The sequence below is a fragment of the Gossypium hirsutum genome, chromosome A12, assembly GCF_007990345.1.
Source record: "Gossypium hirsutum isolate 1008001.06 chromosome A12, Gossypium_hirsutum_v2.1, whole genome shotgun sequence".
Classification (NCBI taxonomy): domain Eukaryota; kingdom Viridiplantae; phylum Streptophyta; class Magnoliopsida; order Malvales; family Malvaceae; genus Gossypium; species Gossypium hirsutum.
The window spans coordinates 104412540-104432926 of record NC_053435.1 but is presented as its reverse complement, the minus strand read 5'-3'; the positions used below and the strand labels follow the sequence as shown (position 1 = coordinate 104432926).

At 33.2% G+C, this 20387-nt stretch overlaps 4 protein-coding genes across 4 annotated transcripts; 3 read left to right on the top strand and 1 right to left on the bottom strand.

Annotated features, from left to right (window-relative positions):
* Positions 1-2346: 2346 nt before the first annotated feature.
* LOC107936427 (hydroxymethylglutaryl-CoA synthase) lies at positions 2347-6622 on the top strand. Its single transcript, XM_016869157.2, has 12 exons — positions 2347-2805; positions 3524-3630; positions 3721-3853; positions 4246-4389; positions 4646-4804; positions 4930-5003; positions 5107-5182; positions 5286-5341; positions 5427-5514; positions 5735-5875; positions 5966-6115; positions 6228-6622. Exons 1-12 carry the CDS (start codon positions 2743-2745, stop codon positions 6432-6434), a joined length of 1398 nt encoding a protein of 465 aa, XP_016724646.1. The 5' UTR covers positions 2347-2742; the 3' UTR covers positions 6435-6622.
* An 866-nt stretch (positions 6623-7488) lies between these two features.
* Positions 7489-8925, top strand: LOC107936432 (transcription factor TCP19). Its single transcript, XM_016869161.2, is given in 2 exon segments — positions 7489-8403; positions 8406-8925. Coding segments are annotated over 2 exon segments (1152 nt in total). The 5' UTR covers positions 7489-7586; the 3' UTR covers positions 8741-8925.
* A 5857-nt stretch (positions 8926-14782) lies between these two features.
* LOC107936421 (eukaryotic translation initiation factor 2 subunit alpha homolog) lies at positions 14783-18014 on the top strand. Its single transcript, XM_016869149.2, has 7 exons — positions 14783-15508; positions 16547-16603; positions 16683-16769; positions 16847-16993; positions 17076-17180; positions 17440-17538; positions 17701-18014. Exons 1-7 carry the CDS (start codon positions 15137-15139, stop codon positions 17854-17856), a joined length of 1023 nt encoding a protein of 340 aa, XP_016724638.1. The 5' UTR covers positions 14783-15136; the 3' UTR covers positions 17857-18014.
* LOC107936422 (homeobox protein HD1) lies at positions 17919-20164 on the bottom strand. Its single transcript, XM_016869150.2, has 5 exons — positions 19799-20164; positions 19555-19675; positions 18767-18957; positions 18524-18655; positions 17919-18420 (listed from the first exon to the last, which is right to left on the bottom strand). Exons 1-5 carry the CDS (start codon positions 20147-20149, stop codon positions 18280-18282), a joined length of 936 nt encoding a protein of 311 aa, XP_016724639.1. The 5' UTR covers positions 20150-20164; the 3' UTR covers positions 17919-18279.
* Positions 20165-20387: the final 223 nt, after the last annotated feature.

Here is a 20387-nt window from a genome sequence, read left to right as displayed (position 1 = left end):
TAAAATGATTCAACGTTTTTGTCGTGAAATTACTGATATCAATCAATCAATCTTTCAGTTAGATTTATAACTTGAATTTGGACAATTTATGCAATGGTTTGGTTGCTGTCTAGTAGACTTTCCCCGATATTATAATTGCAGATTATTTAAGCAACGATGGCTGCTATTTTAAACACTCAAAATGCAAAATTTTATTTAAAGCTTGATTAAAAAACTTTTGTAGCATATCAAAGTTGAAAGTTGAATACATGAAAAACCACTAATGTCACTATTTTCTTTTTCGAAATAAATGACCCAAAAAATAAATGGCTTTATTTTTCATTTCATCGCCTTTGAAATTTGAAAGATATTTTTTTGAATTATATTATTGTTTTAAATATATTAAAAATGTATAAAATTAGACTCTAATTTTAAATTTCATATAAAATATTCTTATAAATATAAATAATTTTAACGAATATTTAATATATAAAAAAACAAATATTTACGAACAAATCTCAAATTTGAATATTACATTATATGAATTTTATATGTGAATTTTCTCGGAATATTTTTTTATTTAATTAATTGAATATATATTAATCCTAGTTATACTTGAAAAGAGCATTGTTTACATGGAACATATAGGGAGAAAAAAAGGAATAAGAGGGAGCTGCGGAGATTCCAATGGGAGAAATTAAAGAACTGTCCATGGAATAGGATGTCAGACTTATTAAATTTGAATATTTAATAAATGAATTGATTAAATAATTTATGTTGATTTATTAAATAAATGAGTTTAAATGAAGTTATGATCGATTCACGAATAAGTTTAGTTATATACTTGTTTATTTAAAGATAATATTTTTTATAAAAAAAATATTTAAATAATATTTTCCATATTTTTATATTTAAATCTAGTTTATTTGTCTTTTTTGTTTGGTTTACTGTTTGTGGATAGACCTGTTTATGGGTCGGATTACTCATCCAGACCCGAATGTCTGTTCGAAATTTGAAAGAGTTTGGATAAAAATATTAGACCTAAAAAATGAGTTTGGGCAAAAAAATTAGGTTCATTTAAAATATGGGCTGAGCTCAGACTTGAACATTCAAAGCCCGTCCCGACTCGTTTTTAAGTTTGTAATACTTTATATTATGTTGTTTTTATATATTATGTAATTTAGAACACATTAAAAAAATAAAACTTATACTAAATATATAATACTAATCTAATGTAAACATTAAAATAATGTTAAGATGACTATATAAAAAATTTCAATAAAAATATATAAAATTATTAAATACTAAAATAATATAATATAAATATTTTTTTAAAAGACTAAAACATAATATGGGTGAGCCTAAAATAGGTTAGGCTTAGTCTTTTATCAGTATGAACGAGTTTAGGTAAAATTTTAGGCTCATATTTTGGGTCGAGTTGGGCTTGAGCGAGTGTAAAATATGTTAATGTCATGCTTAGACTCGACTGAAACCGACTCGACCCGATCCATGAGCACCTCTATTTGTGAACATGTTAATTTAATATTTATGAACAATAATTAAACATGTCCGTAAACATTAAATAAATGGAACATGAACATGCCAAATAATAAACAAATGAACTAAACAAGAATAAATCATTTTTTCGTTTGAACTCGATTCATTTACACCCTATTAACGAATAAATGATTCATATTATAAATGATATGTTGTATTTAAAATAGATATATTTAATATTTACAATTAAACGAAAGATTAAGAAAAAAAAAATTCATATATAAATTATCAAATCTAATCATCAACTCCATAAAAATTTGAGACTTAAATCATTATAGAATACTTAAATTTATTGAATTAAACTATGATAAATTAAATTAATAATTAAATCAAATTTAAATTATATTTAAATAAAAATTTACCCTATAATTTATTATTTTTATATAAATAATCATTTTTTAATAATTTTATTATATGTTCTGATCGTATATATTTTTTAACATAATGTCTAGAACTATTTATAGTCATTTTCAAACCATAGATAAAAGGACAATGTACTTTAATACATTTGAATCCATATCCTTTTACATTAACAACAATATCTACACCAATCAAGCCGATAAAATATTTTTAAATACTTTTTATCCATTCCTTTGGATCTTTGACTTCTATTTTCTATATTTGCAATTTATAAAGATCTTTCTCCTACATTAATGAGTATCTTATAGAATTCAATTTATAAATAATTAAAATTTAAAAATAATAATTTTTTACTCACAAACGAAATTAAAAAAAAATTGTGATCCATTTTTATTTTTGAGATTTAGTTATGAATTTTTTTTATATATAGTAAATTAACAAAATATGATTATAATCAAGACTGATTCTATAAAAATTTTCATCTATATCGAAATTTAATAATTTTTGCAAATGTTCGCCGTATTTATTAAATAATCGAAACCCAAAGTTTTATACCATTTTCGACACTGACACGAGGGCGAAAACCGTAAATAAGTGAAAAGAAGAGGGCGGAAACAGAAACTAGAGTTTCCAACTATACACGTGAGACGAACTCATGAAGTCTGCATTTGCGTATATATAGTGGAACGACACCCACATCGGATTCACAGTTCCTCACCAACGTTGCTCTCAGCTGAGTTTCGGGGAAACAAAAAGGAAGCATCATTTTCTTAATCCAAGAAAAAATATCCCTTTTCGTTTTAATCTTTGTTGTAGCTAATCCATCATCGTTCGCGTGAGAGAAAAATGGCTAAGAATGTGGGAATTATTGCTATGGATATTTACTTCCCTCCTACCTTTGTTCAACAGGTGAGAAAATGGGGTTTCTGGGATTTTTTTGGGTTTCTGGGTTTTGGTTTCGTGGTTGATACAAGTGAGAAAATGGGTAAAAGGTGGATTCCTTGGGTTATTTTTGCTTGCAGTTTTCTTTCCTTCCCCCCCTCTTGTTTTGGTCTTTTTTACGATTTTTAATTTTCTGTTTGCAAAGTTTATTCCAGTGTTCTTTTTATGTGATTTGAGTTGATGGGGTCATCTAAATCACGGTGTTTTGGGAACTCTATATACAGTTCAAAGTGTACATGTCGGCTACCTCACTGTTTGATGTGAATTCTTGTTCATTAGCTTTGGCTTTTTCTTTACCTGGATCGCAGATGGATAATAATTAATAGTTTCTTGTATTTCACTCTTCTCTCTTATATGTTATGTCTGCATGATTGTCCTGAGTCTAAATACTTGTCTTAATTGATATTTTGGAGTTACTTCTAATTTTCTTTCAATACCAGTAGAATTATGGCCTTTTTGTTTTCTATGTTTATTTATAAAATTTTCGGGAAAATAGTGATGTTTCTTTTTTTTTCCTTTCCTCTTGGAAACCTTTTATTGCAGAATTAATAAATTAATAACATGAACAATCTCTTTATTGTTGTTGTTCTATAATAAATTAATGTAATAAATGGATCTTATGGATCCTGTCAATTACATTAGCATCGCTTGTTTAGTTATTCCTTTCTTTGTCCTACATAAACAGGAAGCCTTGGAGGCTCATGATGGCGTGAGCAAAGGAAAATACACCATTGGACTTGGGCAAGATTGTTTGGCCTTCTGTACTGAGGTCGAAGATGTTATCTCAATGAGGTTATTGATCCTACATTCTATACCTATTCTTCTTAATATGTGTTGTATGGTTATTTTGCGTTTTTCTAACTCGGGATCTTCGATATGCAGTTTGACAGTTGTTACTTCACTCCTTGAGAAGTATAAGATTGACCCTAAACAAATTGGCCGTCTTGAAGTTGGCAGCGAGACTGTGATAGACAAGAGCAAGTCCATTAAGACTTTCCTAATGCAAATTTTTGAGGTAATATTCCCGATCATCATGACATTATTACATTAGATAGTTGCCCCTTTCTTCATCCTAGATGGATAAAAGAACTAATCAAAACGTATGCTTTGAAACATCATCAAATTGCTTGAAATATTAATTGAAAATTATAGCTTCTGGCACTTATTTGGGATCATTTTTTCAAAAGCTTTAACATTACTATATGGTAGCCATCTTAGTCAAAGATCTCATCCTATCTTAGTGGATGGAGCTATAGGCATATCAGTGAGAAGTGCATATAATTTCATATTGAATAACTTGAAAGTTCATGATTAAATCTCTATCTAGTTCTTAAGACAACTTTGTTGCAGTTTATGATTAAATGTCTGTTCTTCACTTAATGCTCTTTTCTCATGTTAAACAAACAGAAATGTGGAAACACTGACATTGAAGGGGTCGATTCAACTAATGCATGTTATGGAGGGACTGCAGCTCTGTTCAACTGTGTCAATTGGGTGGAAAGTAGTTCATGGGATGGACGATATGGCATTGTTGTTTGTACTGACAGCGCGGTATGCTCATTTCCTGTACTGTTACTTTTAAAAAGCAAACTTTCCCTTTCTTTTTAAATGCCACTCTGTGCATGGTTTTAGTTTTGGACTAAAGGGGATCATAACATGCTTCTTTGTTCACACGATCATTGCACACTTCAGGAAGCCAAGCACACATTATGTTTCTCTTGAGTTTGTACATTTATATAGGCAAGATATGTAGCTTTCAAGTCATTTGAGTACAGTTAAGTAAAACCTGAGATCTTTTGTTTTTCAGGTCTATGCTGAAGGACCAGCCCGGCCAACTGGAGGAGCAGCTGCAATTGCTATGCTAATAGGGCCTGATGCTCCTATTGCATTTGAAAGCAAATTTAGGGGGAGTCACATGTCCCATGCCTACGACTTTTACAAGCCCAACCTTGCTAGTGAATATCCGGTAAAGACATTTAAATTTGTTTATAGGAACCATTTACTCGGCATACCAATCACCTATATTGAAATTTTTGTTCATTATGAGTTCCTGTTTAGATAATGGTTCTATCTATTGACATGCATGTGTAGGTTGTTGATGGAAAACTCTCTCAAACGTGCTATCTCATGGCTCTTGATACTTGCTATAAATACTTCTGTCACAAGTAAGTCACTGTAGAAGTACTTGAAGTATTTTCTTTTTTTCCTTTATGAATGTGGAATATGTACTAGTTATTATCTGCTAATGCCTCTATATTTGGTTGGCAGGTACGAGAAACTAGAGAGCAAGCAATTTTCCCTTTCCGATGCTGACTACTTTGTATTTCATTCTCCATATAATAAGGTAGCTAGTTTGACCAGTTATTGATAAATCGATAGAAACATCTTTCAAATAATTGTGGGAATTTTGGAATTTATTTTAAAATTTTCCATTTGCATTGCTGCAGCTTGTGCAAAAAAGCTTTGCTCGTTTGGTGTTCAATGACTTTGTGAGGAATGCCAGGTTTTTCTTTTTCTTTAATGCTCTGAGATTTTATTGATTGATCCATCTCTGTATTATTATTTACTCGGTTTGAGTAATTTTGTAGTTCTGTTGATGACATTGCTAAAGAAAAATTGGCTCCATTTTCAACTTTGACCGGTGATGAAAGCTACCAAAGCAGGGATCTTGAGAAGGTCTATTTTTAACTTCCTTTTTGGGTACTTGTGGTATCTAGGGTTAGATTCTAGTTAGCGATCAGTGAAAATTAGAAGTCTGATACTCTACCAACAAATTTGTGGTATAGTTGATACATGATTGTAATCCGTAAATGAAAATGTCATATAGATTCTTAATTAGTTTGCTTCATAAACGGTAGACTTCTTGCTGATGCCACTTACTTTCATGCATTTGCAGGCATCCCAACAAGTTTCAAAGCCCCTTTATGATGCCAAGGTGCAACCAACCACCTTGATACCAAAGCAAGTTGGCAACATGTACACAGCATCTCTGTACGCTGCGTTTGCATCTCTTCTTCACAACAAAAACAGTGAACTGGTAATTGTTTTATTTCTTTTTTCCAAATATGAAAATCAGTTCTCTGCCCCTATTTCCACACATCTGATATATATATATAACAACATGCAGGCAGGAACGCGGGTAATATTATTCTCATACGGAAGTGGACTGACTGCCACAATGTTTTCATTGCGACTCCATGAAGGTCAACATCCTTTTAGCCTATCGAACATTGCGACGGTGATGAATGTTGCTGGAAAATTGAAGGCTAGGCATGAGGTAATTCTTGCACTTCCATTTTAGGCCTGATGTACTCAACTGAAAGGACAATTTTCTTCATTCTCGTATTAATTGTCACCGAAAAGATTGTAACAGAGGTGATTCTGTGCAGTTTGCCCCTGAGAAGTTCGTCGAGACTATGCACCTCATGGAGCATAGGTATGGAGCTAAAGACTTTGTGACTAGCAAAGACTCTAGCCTGTTGTCTCCCGGAACATACTACCTCACCGAAGTGGATTCTAAGTACCGGAGATTCTACGCAAAGAAGGACGGGAACTGTACTGGTAATGAGAATGGTTCTGTTGTCAATGGTCACTGAAGAACAACGGATTTACCAAGAACTGGGTTCCCATTTGTAAGTTGAAAACGACATAGTTCCAAGTAGCAGCAAATCCCTTTTTCAACCCTATTTTCATTTTTCAATCTTGTTTGTAATAAGTTCATTGTAAGCCCAGTTTTACCTATGTTGAAACAAATAGTTGGCAATATATTGGTGAATTTACTTGAGATATATATTTTATTTTTAGCTTAGCTTGTTGATGCATCGAAAGAAGCTTTAAAGGCTAATTATTGTGTAGTGGTACGGAGACCACCATAGATACGTGGCATCAACCAATGAATCAAATTTGTTAACCCACAAAGATAAAGCCCTTTTTCAGACATTTCTGACACCACTCACAAGTTTATTGGTTGACAGTAGTGGCCACCTGTCCCATCACCTTGGTCACCCAGACCAATGGGACCCAATGCAATCACCGCCGTTGGATTTCTCTTCCAACCAAAAACAAATATCAGAAACATAAAACCAAACCGAGTAGATGAAAAGTCCAACAAATATAAATAACTTTTTTAGGTTCAACTATGCTTTTAGTCCCTTTTCTCTTTGAACAATTAGAATTTAGTCTCACAATTGAAAACAAATAAAAAGAATTATGTTTGTGACATTTTTAAAATAAAAGACTTATGACGTGAAAACCATGTAAAGAGAAAGAGCTTTCTCTATGGTAGTGCTAAAAACCTTACTGTTCGTGATTCACAATAAAAAAAATCTCGTAACTCCAAAATCAACATTTTTATTTGCTTGTTTAGTCTTTCGTACTAGTAATATTAATTAAAATAATATTTTTTTTCATTTTAAAAATGACACATTATCCAATTTAATAAAAGTTCTTTAAAAGTGTTATAAACTTAACTTCAATAATTAAACAGTAAAAGTAAGGGAACTATTTAATTCTGACTTTAAAAGTAAAGGGACTAAATTTTGAATTGTGAAATGTATAAAGATTAAGATCATAATTAAACCTTTCTATTATCCCTACACTTGTAATCATTTTCCACTTGTCTTTCTTTTCCATCATTTATGAGTTTAACCCTTTATAAATTACAATCCTCCGACCCCTAACTTTCTCCAAGCAACAAAGTCTCCCCTTGATTCACTGACCAAAAGGGTAATACAATTCGGATCCAGGAAATGGATCCTTCTGAAGACGCAGGCACATCTGATCTTAGCACCAGTACCGGAGGACCTAACAACGCCACGCCCACCGCCGCTAACAGTGTCAAGAACGATGAGAATTGTGAAAACTCAGCGTTAATGGTTATGCCATTGAAAGAAGAGCCAATAGAACCCGACCCGGACCGGAAAACCCATCCTCCGCGGCCTATTCGGGTAGTCCCAGTTAGCAGGCAGATGTCAATGCAAATCCCTATCCCCACGCCTGTTACCACCGCTAAACGCTCCTACAACAAGGACCGTCACACGAAGGTTGAAGGCCGCGGTCGAAGAATCCGAATACCCGCCACTTGTGCCGCCAGGATCTTCCAGCTGACTCGCGAACTCGGCCATAAATCAGATGGGGAAACCGTCAGATGGCTCCTCGAACACGCTGAACATGCTATTATTGAAGCTACCGGTACCGGCACTGTGCCTGCTATCGCTGTATCAGTCGGTGGTACCCTCAAGATTCCCACAACCTCAGCCACTAACACTTCCAATAATAATAGTCAAATAGATGACAGAACGAAGAAAAGAAAGCGCCCGGCGAGCAGCGAGTTCTGCGATGTAAATGATGGAATTCCGATCGCAGTTGCACAACAACAGCAGCAGCAGAGGTTAGTGACGCAATATTCAGGGCTAGCTCCGGTTGCTCAGCAAGCTCTGGTGCCAGTGTGGGCTGTCGGAAATACTGGAATGATGGTACCGGCTAATGCGTTTTGGATGATCCCACAGTCCACGCCCACGGCTTCCGGTGATTGGCTTACTAATCAGCGGCCACCGCCACAGTTATGGCTTTCTCGCCAGCTTTGACATCGGCTTGTAACATAGCCGCAAGGCCCACATCTTCATTCGTTGCGACAACGACTGAAACTCAAGCTGTGGTGTGCGACGGTGTATCAACTCTGGCTGTGAGTACAAGCAGTACGCCAGTAGGAGCGACGGAGGCAAAGAAGTCTACAATGGCGCCAAGCGTGAGTTCGGGTGGTAACGGTGGCGGTGGCACTGGGGGAAAGGCTCAAATGCTTAGGGATTTTTCATTGGAGATTTATGATAAACAAGAGTTGCAGTTGATGGGTCGTTCATGGAATCATCATCAACAGCAGATAAAAGCTGCTTCTAAGCAATAAAATCCGTAGAGTTTAGTTTTCAGATTCTGGTACATTATATAATATATTCCAATGGAATAAATAATTACAATGCGAACAAAAGCGGAAAACAGTTCTGTAATCTGTGTGTTCTCAAAGTGATGGTGTTATTGTAAGAATTTGTTCATCTTGCAAGTTGCAAAATGCAAAGTATATAGTTCCTCCTCCATCATAGCACCATATCTTCACACTTATCCATGTTTTAGTGCGAAATTTGGTTTAGTTTAAATTCTGCTATTGTATAATTGTAACCACGATTATAACTTCTTAACTTACATATTAACCATTGCTCCACTTCTTCTATTCTGCCCCTGGTTGTGGATTTAGTTCTTTTACATCTATACTTTTTAAATTATTCATTTTAGTTCCTAAACTATTTAATTTTTAATTTTTTAGACTTAACCTGAATAGCGGTTAAATTCGATTGGTTAATTTATGCTATTAGTCTTATAGTATATGTAAGGTTGTAGATTTACTTTTTAAATTTCTAAATTTTAGTCCTAACAAAAACAACAACGATTAAAATTCATTAATCAGCTTTTTTATGAGTAGGATGTAGAAATAGTTATTATTTGGTCATTATTAAAATTTTAAAATTTGAAGAATATAAAAATTAAAATGACCAAATTAAAATAGATAAATTAAATAGATTTAATAACAAAAAGTTAATCTTAAAACATATCAAAACTTCAAAGTTTTGATAATAACCACGTGGTTGGGATCGAAAATGGAAATAAATCACGATTAATTATTGACATTTTTGGAGAGTAAGAATTAATTATTACTATTTACTACACATATCCTAATTATGAAAAAAAGAAACAAGTTCATTATCAAAAATTAGAAATGTTGCATACAAATTGTTACAGAGAATATTGTTGTTTATCAATAAATTATTAATTATAATGATAAAATATGTTATATTTAAAAAATTTTAAATTTAAATCTTAAACATAATATTATTAAAAAATAAATACGAATCCTAAACATGATCCATTATTACGACATGCGTAATATATATATATAAGACCGCAAATTTGAAGGTATCAACTAGTGTATTACACGTGTCAGTAGGGGTCGTGGGGCAAGTTCCCGTTGGAGTGGTAGGCGGAGTTGGTCTGGACACTGGTACTTGTGGTGGGTCCGCTTCATATCCATACCCGGAAACAATGCAGTCCACGCGCCGTACATCATCACCTCCTTTCCTCCCTTACACGCGCTGAAAAGGATAATGTAGGCTTTCAAACATAACCCGTGCAAAGGGGGGGGGGTGTGGGTCTACTACGTGTTACCCGTGGATTTGGGGTGCGCATGCACCATGGGACCATGGGTCCCTACTTTTTACTTCCATTTTTTATTTGTGGAATCCAAATTGCACTCCAAATTTTGGGTGGTTCAATTTCACTTCACTCTACTCTCTAGGCATTGGGTGGGGCAGGCAGCCTCACCGCTTTCACCCTTACTTTTCGGGTGGATGAACCCATGGTCTTTATCATGGACGGTTTACATTGGTCCAAAGTGGTCCATATTTTTTAGGGGCGGGGACATGGTGGTCCACCTCTACAAAAAAAAATATATAAAAGATGATCAAACAATGTACCCATGAATCCTGGCCGTCTATTGTTGGCTTTCTTTGGTGGGCCAATGCATGACAACATGAACCTTGTTGGCTAGTTTGAGTTTCCATCAAATACAAAAATATGCATCTTTTTCTGCACCCCATTTGACAATTGCAAGCTTAATAGAGAGCCTCTTGAGTTCATCAAACTATAGAGACTTCACTATTTTCTTTTTCTTTACACTATAAAAGTGCAAAGCTCTTTTTGCCTTTTGCCTTCTAAGAAAGAAAGCACTTTTTTTTTCTGGGGTGATTTTATATTTTATAATACTATAAAAGTGCATTATCAACTTATAATTTTTAAAAATATTTCTAATCCATATTATAGATTTTTTTATACAATATTTTATTTATATATTATGATTGATTTTTTTAAATATTTTAATTATATTTATAGCATATACATGTTGAATATCATTAATTACTTTTTAACTTAAAAGATATAAAGTAAAAAGAATTACTCAGATTAATATAATTAAAAACGTTTATCAACTTTTTCAGCCCATTCATTGAATTTAAAACAACTTTGATCTACCGTGAAATTTGTATAAAATGGTTCTGAAAATTTGGTCATTACAAAAGTGGGCCCACTTTTTTTGTTTTTATGGGCTCCATCTACATCAGAAATGGTCCTTAAATAGTTGGGCTGTCTGGCTCGCTCCAACTGTGGAGCCACGATTTTATTTTATTTTATTTTAAATGTCGTAATACAATATGGGAAAAAAATGAATTTTTTTACTGATCATTGAGGTGCAATTATTTTTTATTATTAAATTTTCAAATAATGAGAAATATGATGAATCACGTGGGTCTTACGTGAATAAATATAGGTTAAACCGGTGTTTTGTTATCATAAATTATTATTTTAAACATAGTTTTAGTCAGTATTGAGAAAATTTTATAAATTGGAAGTTTTAGTTGGTATTGTTGTCCGTGTAGGAAAATGTGAGTTTGAGTACGTTGAAATATATTATTCTCTTATTTGAAGGTTTGGAAGATGTGAAGAGAATATTTTACTTATTTTTATAATTTATGAAACCTATTTCGAAGTAAATAAACTAATATGCTTTAGAGAATATAGTACATAAACTTCTATGGCATTTTTTCTCCACCAACCATAAGGTGGTTGATGGTAAAGTTTAGTAAAATATATAATTAATCTTGATTTTTACATGTTAGATATTTGTTCAATTGCATCCAAACGAAATCAAAACAAGTTGTAAAAACATAAATGGACACGATCATTTTTCTGCGTTGTTGGTAAATTTCCTACAATTGTGAAGCATTGCATAGAGAATAATTCATTATATAATGATAAAGTACATATCAAAGTGCAACATTACACCTATATTATAAAGTAAATTAATGAACTCGATTCAACTTACTTATAACTTATAACTTCAAAACAAATCCAAATCTTAATAGAAGAAATTAGTTGCTATCACTCTTGTACACTTAACCTAAACAAACCATCTAATATACAGGTACAAAATGTTTGTTAAAAGTAATATCAATATCAATCTTTAATTTTGGTAAAATACTTTAATAAAGTGTATATTTGTTAGAGATCTTTAGTCAATCAAATATTTTATTTAAAGAAAATTCGATTATCTTGAAAAGTTATATCCAACTTTTATTTGGCTTGATTCTTGCATGCAATATTAAAAAATTTCAAATAAATTTAATTAATGTATGAAATGTATTCATATGTAATCATATGATGTCTAAAATATTAGGTTGGTATAAAATTTGATAAATTAAAGGAAACATTCGAAATCTTAATCCAGTTTTGAGTGGAAGCTGCATAGATATTCCCAAAAAGAAAAAGACCAACGGAAAACGTTGGAGAGAAATTTCTGCATATTGTAGTCATAGGTAGAAATTTGACAAGAAGACAATGAAAATTTTAATCATTTAAATATTTTTAAAAAAAAGGGATTAAAATCATAGTATTTTATTTTATCTAAAAGTTAATTTTAAGATACATTTTGATTAAGGTTTAATTAAGTTAGTCATTGCAGTGAAAGTTTAGTGTAAAAGAAGAAGAAAGGTAAAACATTTTTGCTTGTTAGCTATTTTGTTTTGTATTCTTCTGCTTTAATTATTTATTTTGGGTCAAATTATCAAGTGAAATTTTAATATATTTCAAGTTTTTATATTTTTTTCCATTTAAAATTTAAAATTTAAAATTTTTATTTTTGTTTTTCCTTCTGTATTTTAAATTTAAGATAAATCACACCATTAGTCATTCAACTATGGTACGCTTTCGTTTTGGTCACTTAATTAAAAAAAATATTACAATTTGGTCATTGAACTATTCGAAAATTTTTATTCACGTCACTAAATTATTTTAAAGTTTTCATTTTGATTCATATATTCATGATGTCTAGAATTGTTTAATGACAAAAAAAAAAACTAAATTGTAGAATATAAGGGGAGAAAACAGTTTTCGATTGGTGCAAGCAGTGTGGATGGAAAAAGCCATATAGTGCTGATTTTAATAACCCGGTGATCTAAATGGAAACTTTTGAATAGTTCAATGTCCAAATTATAATTGTTTTAGTTAAGTGACTAAAATGAAAACTTATCTATAGTTTAGTAACTAATAGTGTATTTTATCCTAAATTTAAAATTCAAGTCCAATTGCCACAACCGTCACTAATGTGACTAGGAGTGAGCAAAATCCGATTCGATTCAAAAAACTCGATAAAAAATTCAAATTTTGAATTAAATAGTTCGAGTTATTTGAGTTAATCAAGTTATTCGAATCAACTCGAATAAAAAATTAAGTTTTTTGGTTTAACTCAAATATGAATTACACAATTCGGGTTATCCGAAAATCCGAATAAGAAAAGATAAAACTACGTAGTTTTGATAAATGTTTACTTTATTAAAAGTTAAAATTCAAAATAATTAAGTTAAAAGGTAAAATTACGTCGTTTTGATAAATGTTTACTCATTAAGTTAAAAGACTAAATCATTATATTATTCATGTAGTTAAATAATCTTGTACTTCATCTACTAGTTAAATAATCGGTCCATCTAAACACAACATTAAGTATAAATAATAGGATTCGTTAACTCGACTCGATTTGACTCGAAATTTTTTGACTCGATTCGAAAAATTTCAAATTGAGTTCGGTTGTTAAAATAGAATTTGTCAACTCGACTAACTAAAAAAATTTTGACTCGATTTGACTCGACTCGATCGAATACTCACCCCTAGGTGTGACACTTTAAAATTAAAAAAAAAAAACACACTTGGTAATAATGTGACAAAAAACTAACATTACAAATGCTAATGTGGATTTCTCTTAAAACATCAATTTGAACTTATTATGATAAAACTTTATTTTTTGTTAGAATGGTGTTTTTAAGGAAAACAAATTGACACTAGTGTAGTAATTTAAATGGCTAATAATATTAATTATTTAGATTAAGTAATAACATTATAGAAGTAAAGGGATCAAATTAAGTTAAATTAAAATTTATGGCTTAAAACAACATAATATAAACCAAATTTGAAATCTGATCATTGTCTTGTAATGCAAAAGACAAAAAAAAGACGAGAAACGTAAAAGATGTATTGGTTTTCAGTACCTTTAAAGCATTCAAATTATATATAACCATGTAATATTTTAATAGAAAAGTTAATAATATTAACTATTTGAATTAACTGACATCAGAATTATATTAGAAAATAAAATATAAATATTAAATTTCAGAATTCAGAATTAAAATTGAAATTTAATAATTTTCTTTTTATGTATGGTAGGTATATAGATAGTTTGATGAAATCTTTGGAATCCCTTTAATATGTAGAAGAGTCTCTTGTTCTAAACGAAAAAAGAAAGTAGAAGATGTCTTTGGAAAAAGAAAATTGGACACGTGTTACCTCTACAAACCTTGGATATTCTTCCTACTTTTAGTGTATTCATATTTTAACGCAATTGCTTTTTCTTTGGACGATGTCGATAGAAAAACACGAATCCAATTCGAAAACATGGGCAATTCAGCACTAGGAGGCTTGTTATAAAATTATAATAAAATATATTATAATTTGACTTAAAATCTAATTCACTTCGATGACTTAGAATTCGATCTGAAAAAATCTTTTTATGCATTTTTTTAAAGATTCTCAAAGGTTGTTGTTTAGACGATATTTTTGATCTATTTCTTCATCAAAATATTCATTCCTCTTTGTACATTTTCATTGATATTATATATCAACAAGGCAAAAGATGAAAGGTTACACAAGTGAGATAATGGCAAGCTAATTTTAATGTTTTATGAGAAGAAAATCTGGGACTTTGTTGGTTTGGAGCCCAGATTGAAGGAGATGTAGTCATTTGGGCTTCTTCATACACCCGAACATATAGATGGCTACTGCAGCTGTTTCTTAACATAGAACGTTATATCTTTATAACAATATAATCGGGTCAACGAAGCCCGTCTAGCTCAGTCGGTAGAGCGCAAGGCTCTTAACCTTGTGGTCGTGGGTTAAGAAACAGCTATAGATTCTCAAAGGTTGTTGTTTAGACTTTTTTTTTTTAAATACCGTACTAGGTACTGGCTACCTGCCTTGTTCGTAGCGACGTCGTTTTGAACACATAAGAAACTAAATTTGTTGTCTTTTTTCACTCACTCAAGTCTGACCAGTCCAGGCAACAGCTTCTGAAAACCCTAATCCCCCCGAAAATAAAATCCCTCAAAGAGTCGAATCCAAAGAACAAAGAAAAGGAATTCACAGTTTGAATAAGATGCCGAACCTTGAATGTCGTATGTACGAAGCGAAGTACCCTGAGGTGGACATGGCGGTGATGATACAAGTGAAGAACATCGCCGACATGGGTGCCTACGTTTCGCTCCTTGAATACAACAACATCGAAGGCATGATCTTGTTCTCGGAGCTTTCCCGCCGCCGTATTCGTAGCGTCAGCAGTCTGATCAAGGTGGGCCGAACCGAGCCTGTGATGGTCCTTCGTGTCGATAAGGAAAAGGGTTACATTGATTTGAGTAAGAGGAGAGTTAGCGAGGAAGATATTCAGGCTTGTGAAGAAAGGTATAATAAGAGTAAGCTTGTTCACTCCATTATGCGACACGTGGCGGAGACTTTGGGTATCGATTTGGAGGTAATTTGTTTATGTTTCTTTTTACATTTTGATGTTTAGGGACTATGTTGATTGCTGTTTACTCCAGTTTAATGTGCATGATCCCGTTTTTAGCCATTCTAGCTACTCAGTCGGCAGCCCTATTATAAACGCGATAAACATGAGAAAACCCAAGCCGTGAATTCCCATTGAGCTTTGCTTTTACTGGACAAGCAATTAGTGATAGTTTTGTTGTCAGATTCAAGAATAACATTCTGCCATTTTTGTGTTTTTACTAGAAGGGAACCTAACCGGACAGCATAAGACTCAATTGCTGTATGTGGTTCATGGGACTTAATTTTCTAAATTTTGATAAAAATAAATATTTTTAGCCATGCTTTATGGGTAGTGAATTGGAAGTAAATTTAAGGATTTTTATCTCTTTTCGATGAGTTTTTGCTGTTAAATTTTGGTTCTGTGGATTTGATGTTTATTGACAATTAGGGGATGCTTTCCAATTGTTTTGTGATTTAATGTTTATGAGGAGAATTGTTTTTTGTTACTGAAATGCATAATCAGAAATCAAATTGGATGATTTAGAAAATTTTGGACAAGCTAATAGGAACAACCTTTAATAATAAGGTGAAGATTACTATGCAAAGTCGAGTGAAATGAGGAAATAAGTATACAATTCCTTGATGGTAATGAGGCCTTAGCAGTGTTGGCAAAGACTGATGCTCTGGGACTTTGATGTCTCAGGTTCGACTCTCAACTTACGAAAATCATGGGTGGGTTGTATCCAAATTTATTTTGTCTTAAATCCACCATGTGTGGATCTTCTCTGGAGTTATTCTAGTTTGGCTCCGGATATATTCCAGTTATTAGTCTTATTGTGCACTATAATGCTTGATTCTGATTATAGTTGATTCGGATATGTATTGTTTACAATTATTATTACTTGTAAACTTCAAAATAGAAAGGTACATGGTTACTTGATCAAATTATCTACATGTGTAGTCAGTGTTGGAAGTGATTTCTGTCAGCAGCATGCAACTGACTAGTGCTAATTACTTGTGACAGGAGCTGTACATTAAAATTGGTTGGCCTCTATACGGGAAATATGGCCATGCTTTTGAGGTATGAATATCTGCTTTCTTTTGAATTGCTATTTTATTTAGACATAATGTTATCTTGGCCTTAAGTTTTATGTCTGCAGGCATTCAAAATAATTGTGACTGATCCTGATTCAGTCTTGAACACCCTCACCTGTGAAGTCAAGAAGCCTGGCCCAGATGGACAGGAGGTAAAGTTTTTATTTGTGAGTTGCAAGTATCATTATTTCTTCTTCTGGTTTTAGTCTCTAACCAAATCTTTCATTAGGTAACTGAAGTGGTTCCTGCTGTTACTGAGGAAGTCAAAGATGCTTTGGTAAAAAACATTAGGAGAAGAATGACTCCACAACCTTTGAAGATTCGGGCTGACATTGAAATGAAATGTTTCCAGTTTGATGGTGTTCTTCACATTAAGGTCTTATTCGCTGAAACTCTCTCTCTGTCTCTCTCACTCTGCTTTGTTCGTTGCTAAGAGAGGTTATTTTCTGAATTTGCAGGAGGCCATGCGCAAAGCTGAGGCTGCTGGGAATGATGATTGCCCTGTTAAAATCAAGCTTGTTGCTCCTCCACTTTATGTTCTTACCACTCAAACCCTTGACAAGGTCAGCTTAATATCTTTTTTCGTCCATCAGCAGTGAATTATTTTCCCAAACTGGTCGCTGCAGTTCAGATCCACAGCTTTAAGTTCTGAAAGCTTTTGCATGAATATAGTATGCTTTATGGTATTTTCCTGTTGGTTCCCGTCCAAGCTTTTCAGTTGTCCATGCCAAATTCATCTGTTGACATTGATTGCATACATGTCTGTTTAGCCCTTTCTTTTCTCTCTCTGAAATTATGTAAATTCTTTATTGTGCTGTTCAGGAGCAAGGTATAGCTATTCTCAATAAAGCAATTACAGCTTGCACCAAAGCAATAGAGTATCACAAGGGAAAACTTGTTGTCAAGGAACAGCCTAGAGCAGTGAGTGTACATCTTATTTCAGATTTGTTATTTAATTCAGTGTTAATGTTCTGACTATTGGAGATTCTCATCATGGATTCATTCTTGTCATTACTATTGAAATTGTCTGGATTCATTCTTGTAATCTTTCTCTGGAGTGTCTCACATGTTGGATTGATTTAGGTGAGCGAACGAGATGATAAATTGCTTGCTGAGCACATGGCTAAATTGCGTAATGACAACGAAGAGGTAAGTGGTGACGAAGATAGTGAAGAAGAGGAAGACACAGGCATGGGAGAAGTTGATGTTGAAAATGCAGGTCACGGAATAATGGAATGACGCTACTGCATTTATGAACATGATGGTCACCAATTCTTTTTTACAACTTGATTTTCTTTTTGCCCCATTTCCCAGGCAGTTCAAAACCTAAAAAGTGTTGTTATTTTGTTTTTTTCTAATATTCGATTTAATGGAGAGTATACAGCTGTATTGGCCTATTCAAAATCTTGGAAGGTGGTCTTGTTCAATTCTTTAGATTCATTTGAGTTGCTTGATTTGCAAGAGAATGCATTTTTTTGCAGGAAAAACTTTGGTTTTGAGTCGCTTAATATAATTCTCACAATCCCAAGATCTCTCAAAATAAGAAATAAAAGAAGAGATTCTGACAGGGAAAACTTTGTTAGAAAACCTGAATCTATTACAACCACTTCAGCTTGGCTGTATTTTTGTTTTTCATTAGCATGTTTATAAAATTTATTGTGCCTATCTTTTCCTCTTGGACTTTAAGGAGGTTGTGGATTGATAATTGGTATGCCAGTTTCGTTTCCTTTGGTTGATGAACCAGTTGTTGATTTGCTTTAGCTGCAATCCCGTCTCCTCCACGAGTTTTGCTTTGTCATCTTCCTGTATATTATCACACATACAGAGCCATGGTAAAACTTCAAGTCCAAGGACATGCAACTTAAATAACATGAAACCCAGGAGCTATATGTAGTCAGTTCCTTACAGTGGGGTATGGCCACTTAGAGTGTTGCTGCCACCAGTTTTTGAGCACCGAAGTTGTGTCACCCGGCAATTTCCCAGCCCTTCTTTTGCGTAAAATTTCCTCCCTCACATCTTCAATCTTTGATTTGTAACCCTGTAATCCACATTTTATATACGTTTGTCATTGTTTAATTTGATCTGGTGATCAAACTTAGAACATGGCAGTAACAGAGACATGGTTTAATATTTACAATTTTATCATCACCTGTTTTAGTTCAATCTTAAGCTCTTTACGAACTCTTTCCATCAAAGTTCTTTCGGATTCAGTAGGAAGAAGTGGACCAAAACCCATTAAATCATTTGCTTCAACACCAGAATTATCCAAAGGAAAGTCCATTTGCAGTTCATCCTCATCATCCGACATTGTTGCACCCGTACTTTCACCCAAGGTTACTCCTGAAAATTATGTAAATTAAAATATGGATATCAGGAAAAAAAGAAAAGAAAAGAAAAGAAAAAACTTAATTACCAATCAACTTAGTTTAAAGTTTGAACTACATGCTTGCAGTTAGATTACTATATTGTTCCAATGGATATTGTTATTGTTATTATTTGGATAGGTGACGTTCTCGAAGCTCCCCCAAATCTAAATTGGTTTCTTTATGATTTGTTCCACCCGTAATCACCATGGGAATGGAAACCTATCTCAATCGTGTGGGACTGACGCAATCACCACCGAACGAGATTGGTGCATGTCGTGTGGGAAATTTTTTAATGAAAATTTATCGTAGGAAAAAAGAACCAACCCTGGAATACAAATATTCCAATGCATCCTTTAAATGGCGGTTTCTGCATAACCAACCTCTCTTTCCATATATATATCCCTCCTAATGTCCTACATGGCTATTGGCTAATCTACCAACCATTTTAAAACAACTAGATAATCAAACTTCAAACAAGATTAGATACTTAATTAAGATTGGAACGGTATGTATCTATGGTTATCGATGACTTATTTAGTATTGTGAGAGGGAGACAAGAAGGGGGACAAACCAGTGAGAGCATGTAAGTTATTTTCGATTTCACGGCAAGCCATGACAGCTTCAACGGCATCGACTCTCACATGTTGTTGAAGCTCTTCTTTGAACCTACACAGCATTATCAAATATTGTGCCTACAACAACCAAGTAAGAAGAAGAAGAAAAAAAACCTTAAACAACAACACACGTTCCTACATTAGCTGAGAAAATTTTATCTTAAAAAAGAAAAGAAAAGAAGAATTATATAATGAACTGACCAAGAAGTTGTCGAGGTCTTGTCTGTGATGGGGTGAAAGGGAGTGGCCATGTTGGGGATGCTGTGAAGCATAGGACCTAAGAACATTATGACACTGTGCTAACTGTGCATCGATCAAAGGCAACTGTTCGATTGTGGTAGCAACACGGAGACAAGAGACGTGAGCAGTTAAAAGCTGGTCGTAGAGCGGATGTGTGGCTATCTCAGCCTTCAACTGACGGTGGTTCTGGTCGAGGGGAACAGACAATTCACGGCTGCTTAGCCCTCCAATTGCAGCTGTCGTCGTCCCACCAAAATTCGCCATCATGCCTAACTCTGGTTCTTGCATTTCACGGAATTTATGTTCTTTCATTATTGTTTAAATAAGGGACAGTCCACCAAAACTGGTTGGAGGTAGATTGGATAACAATAGCCTTTTGGGTTACGTGAGAAATAGTAATTATTTAAATTTATTGTTAATTTTTTATATAATAATAAAAATATGCTACATCAAATATATATTCTAATTTGGTGTTCCCAAATTCCAACTGGTGATGATGGGCCCATTTTTAGCACAAATATCAGCAATGGGTCCTAACCGTTAACAGCAT

Bases quoted from the DNA above. Each gene is read 5' to 3' on its own strand.
- LOC107936427 (XM_016869157.2), top strand. From the start codon at position 2,743: ATGGCTAAGAATGTGGGAATTATTGCTATGGATATTTACTTCCCTCCT. The intron at 4,390-4,645 runs GTATGCTCATTT...TTTGTTTTTCAG, and splicing joins TTGTTTGTACTGACAGCGCG to GTCTATGCTGAAGGACCAGC. The intron at 5,004-5,106 runs GTAAGTCACTGT...TTTGGTTGGCAG, and splicing joins TATAAATACTTCTGTCACAA to GTACGAGAAACTAGAGAGCA.
- LOC107936421 (XM_016869149.2), top strand. From the start codon at position 15,137: ATGCCGAACCTTGAATGTCGTATGTACGAAGCGAAGTACCCTGAGGTG. The intron at 15,509-16,546 runs GTAATTTGTTTA...TACTTGTGACAG, and splicing joins CTTTGGGTATCGATTTGGAG to GAGCTGTACATTAAAATTGG. The intron at 16,994-17,075 runs GTCTTATTCGCT...CTGAATTTGCAG, and splicing joins ATGGTGTTCTTCACATTAAG to GAGGCCATGCGCAAAGCTGA.
- LOC107936422 (XM_016869150.2), bottom strand. From the start codon at position 20,149: ATGAAAGAACATAAATTCCGTGAAATGCAAGAACCAGAGTTAGGCATG. The intron at 18,958-19,554 runs GTTTGTCCCCCT...CATAATTTTCAG, and splicing joins TAACTTACATGCTCTCACTG to GAGTAACCTTGGGTGAAAGT. The intron at 18,656-18,766 runs GTGATGATAAAA...TGTGGATTACAG, and splicing joins TTAAGATTGAACTAAAACAG to GGTTACAAATCAAAGATTGA.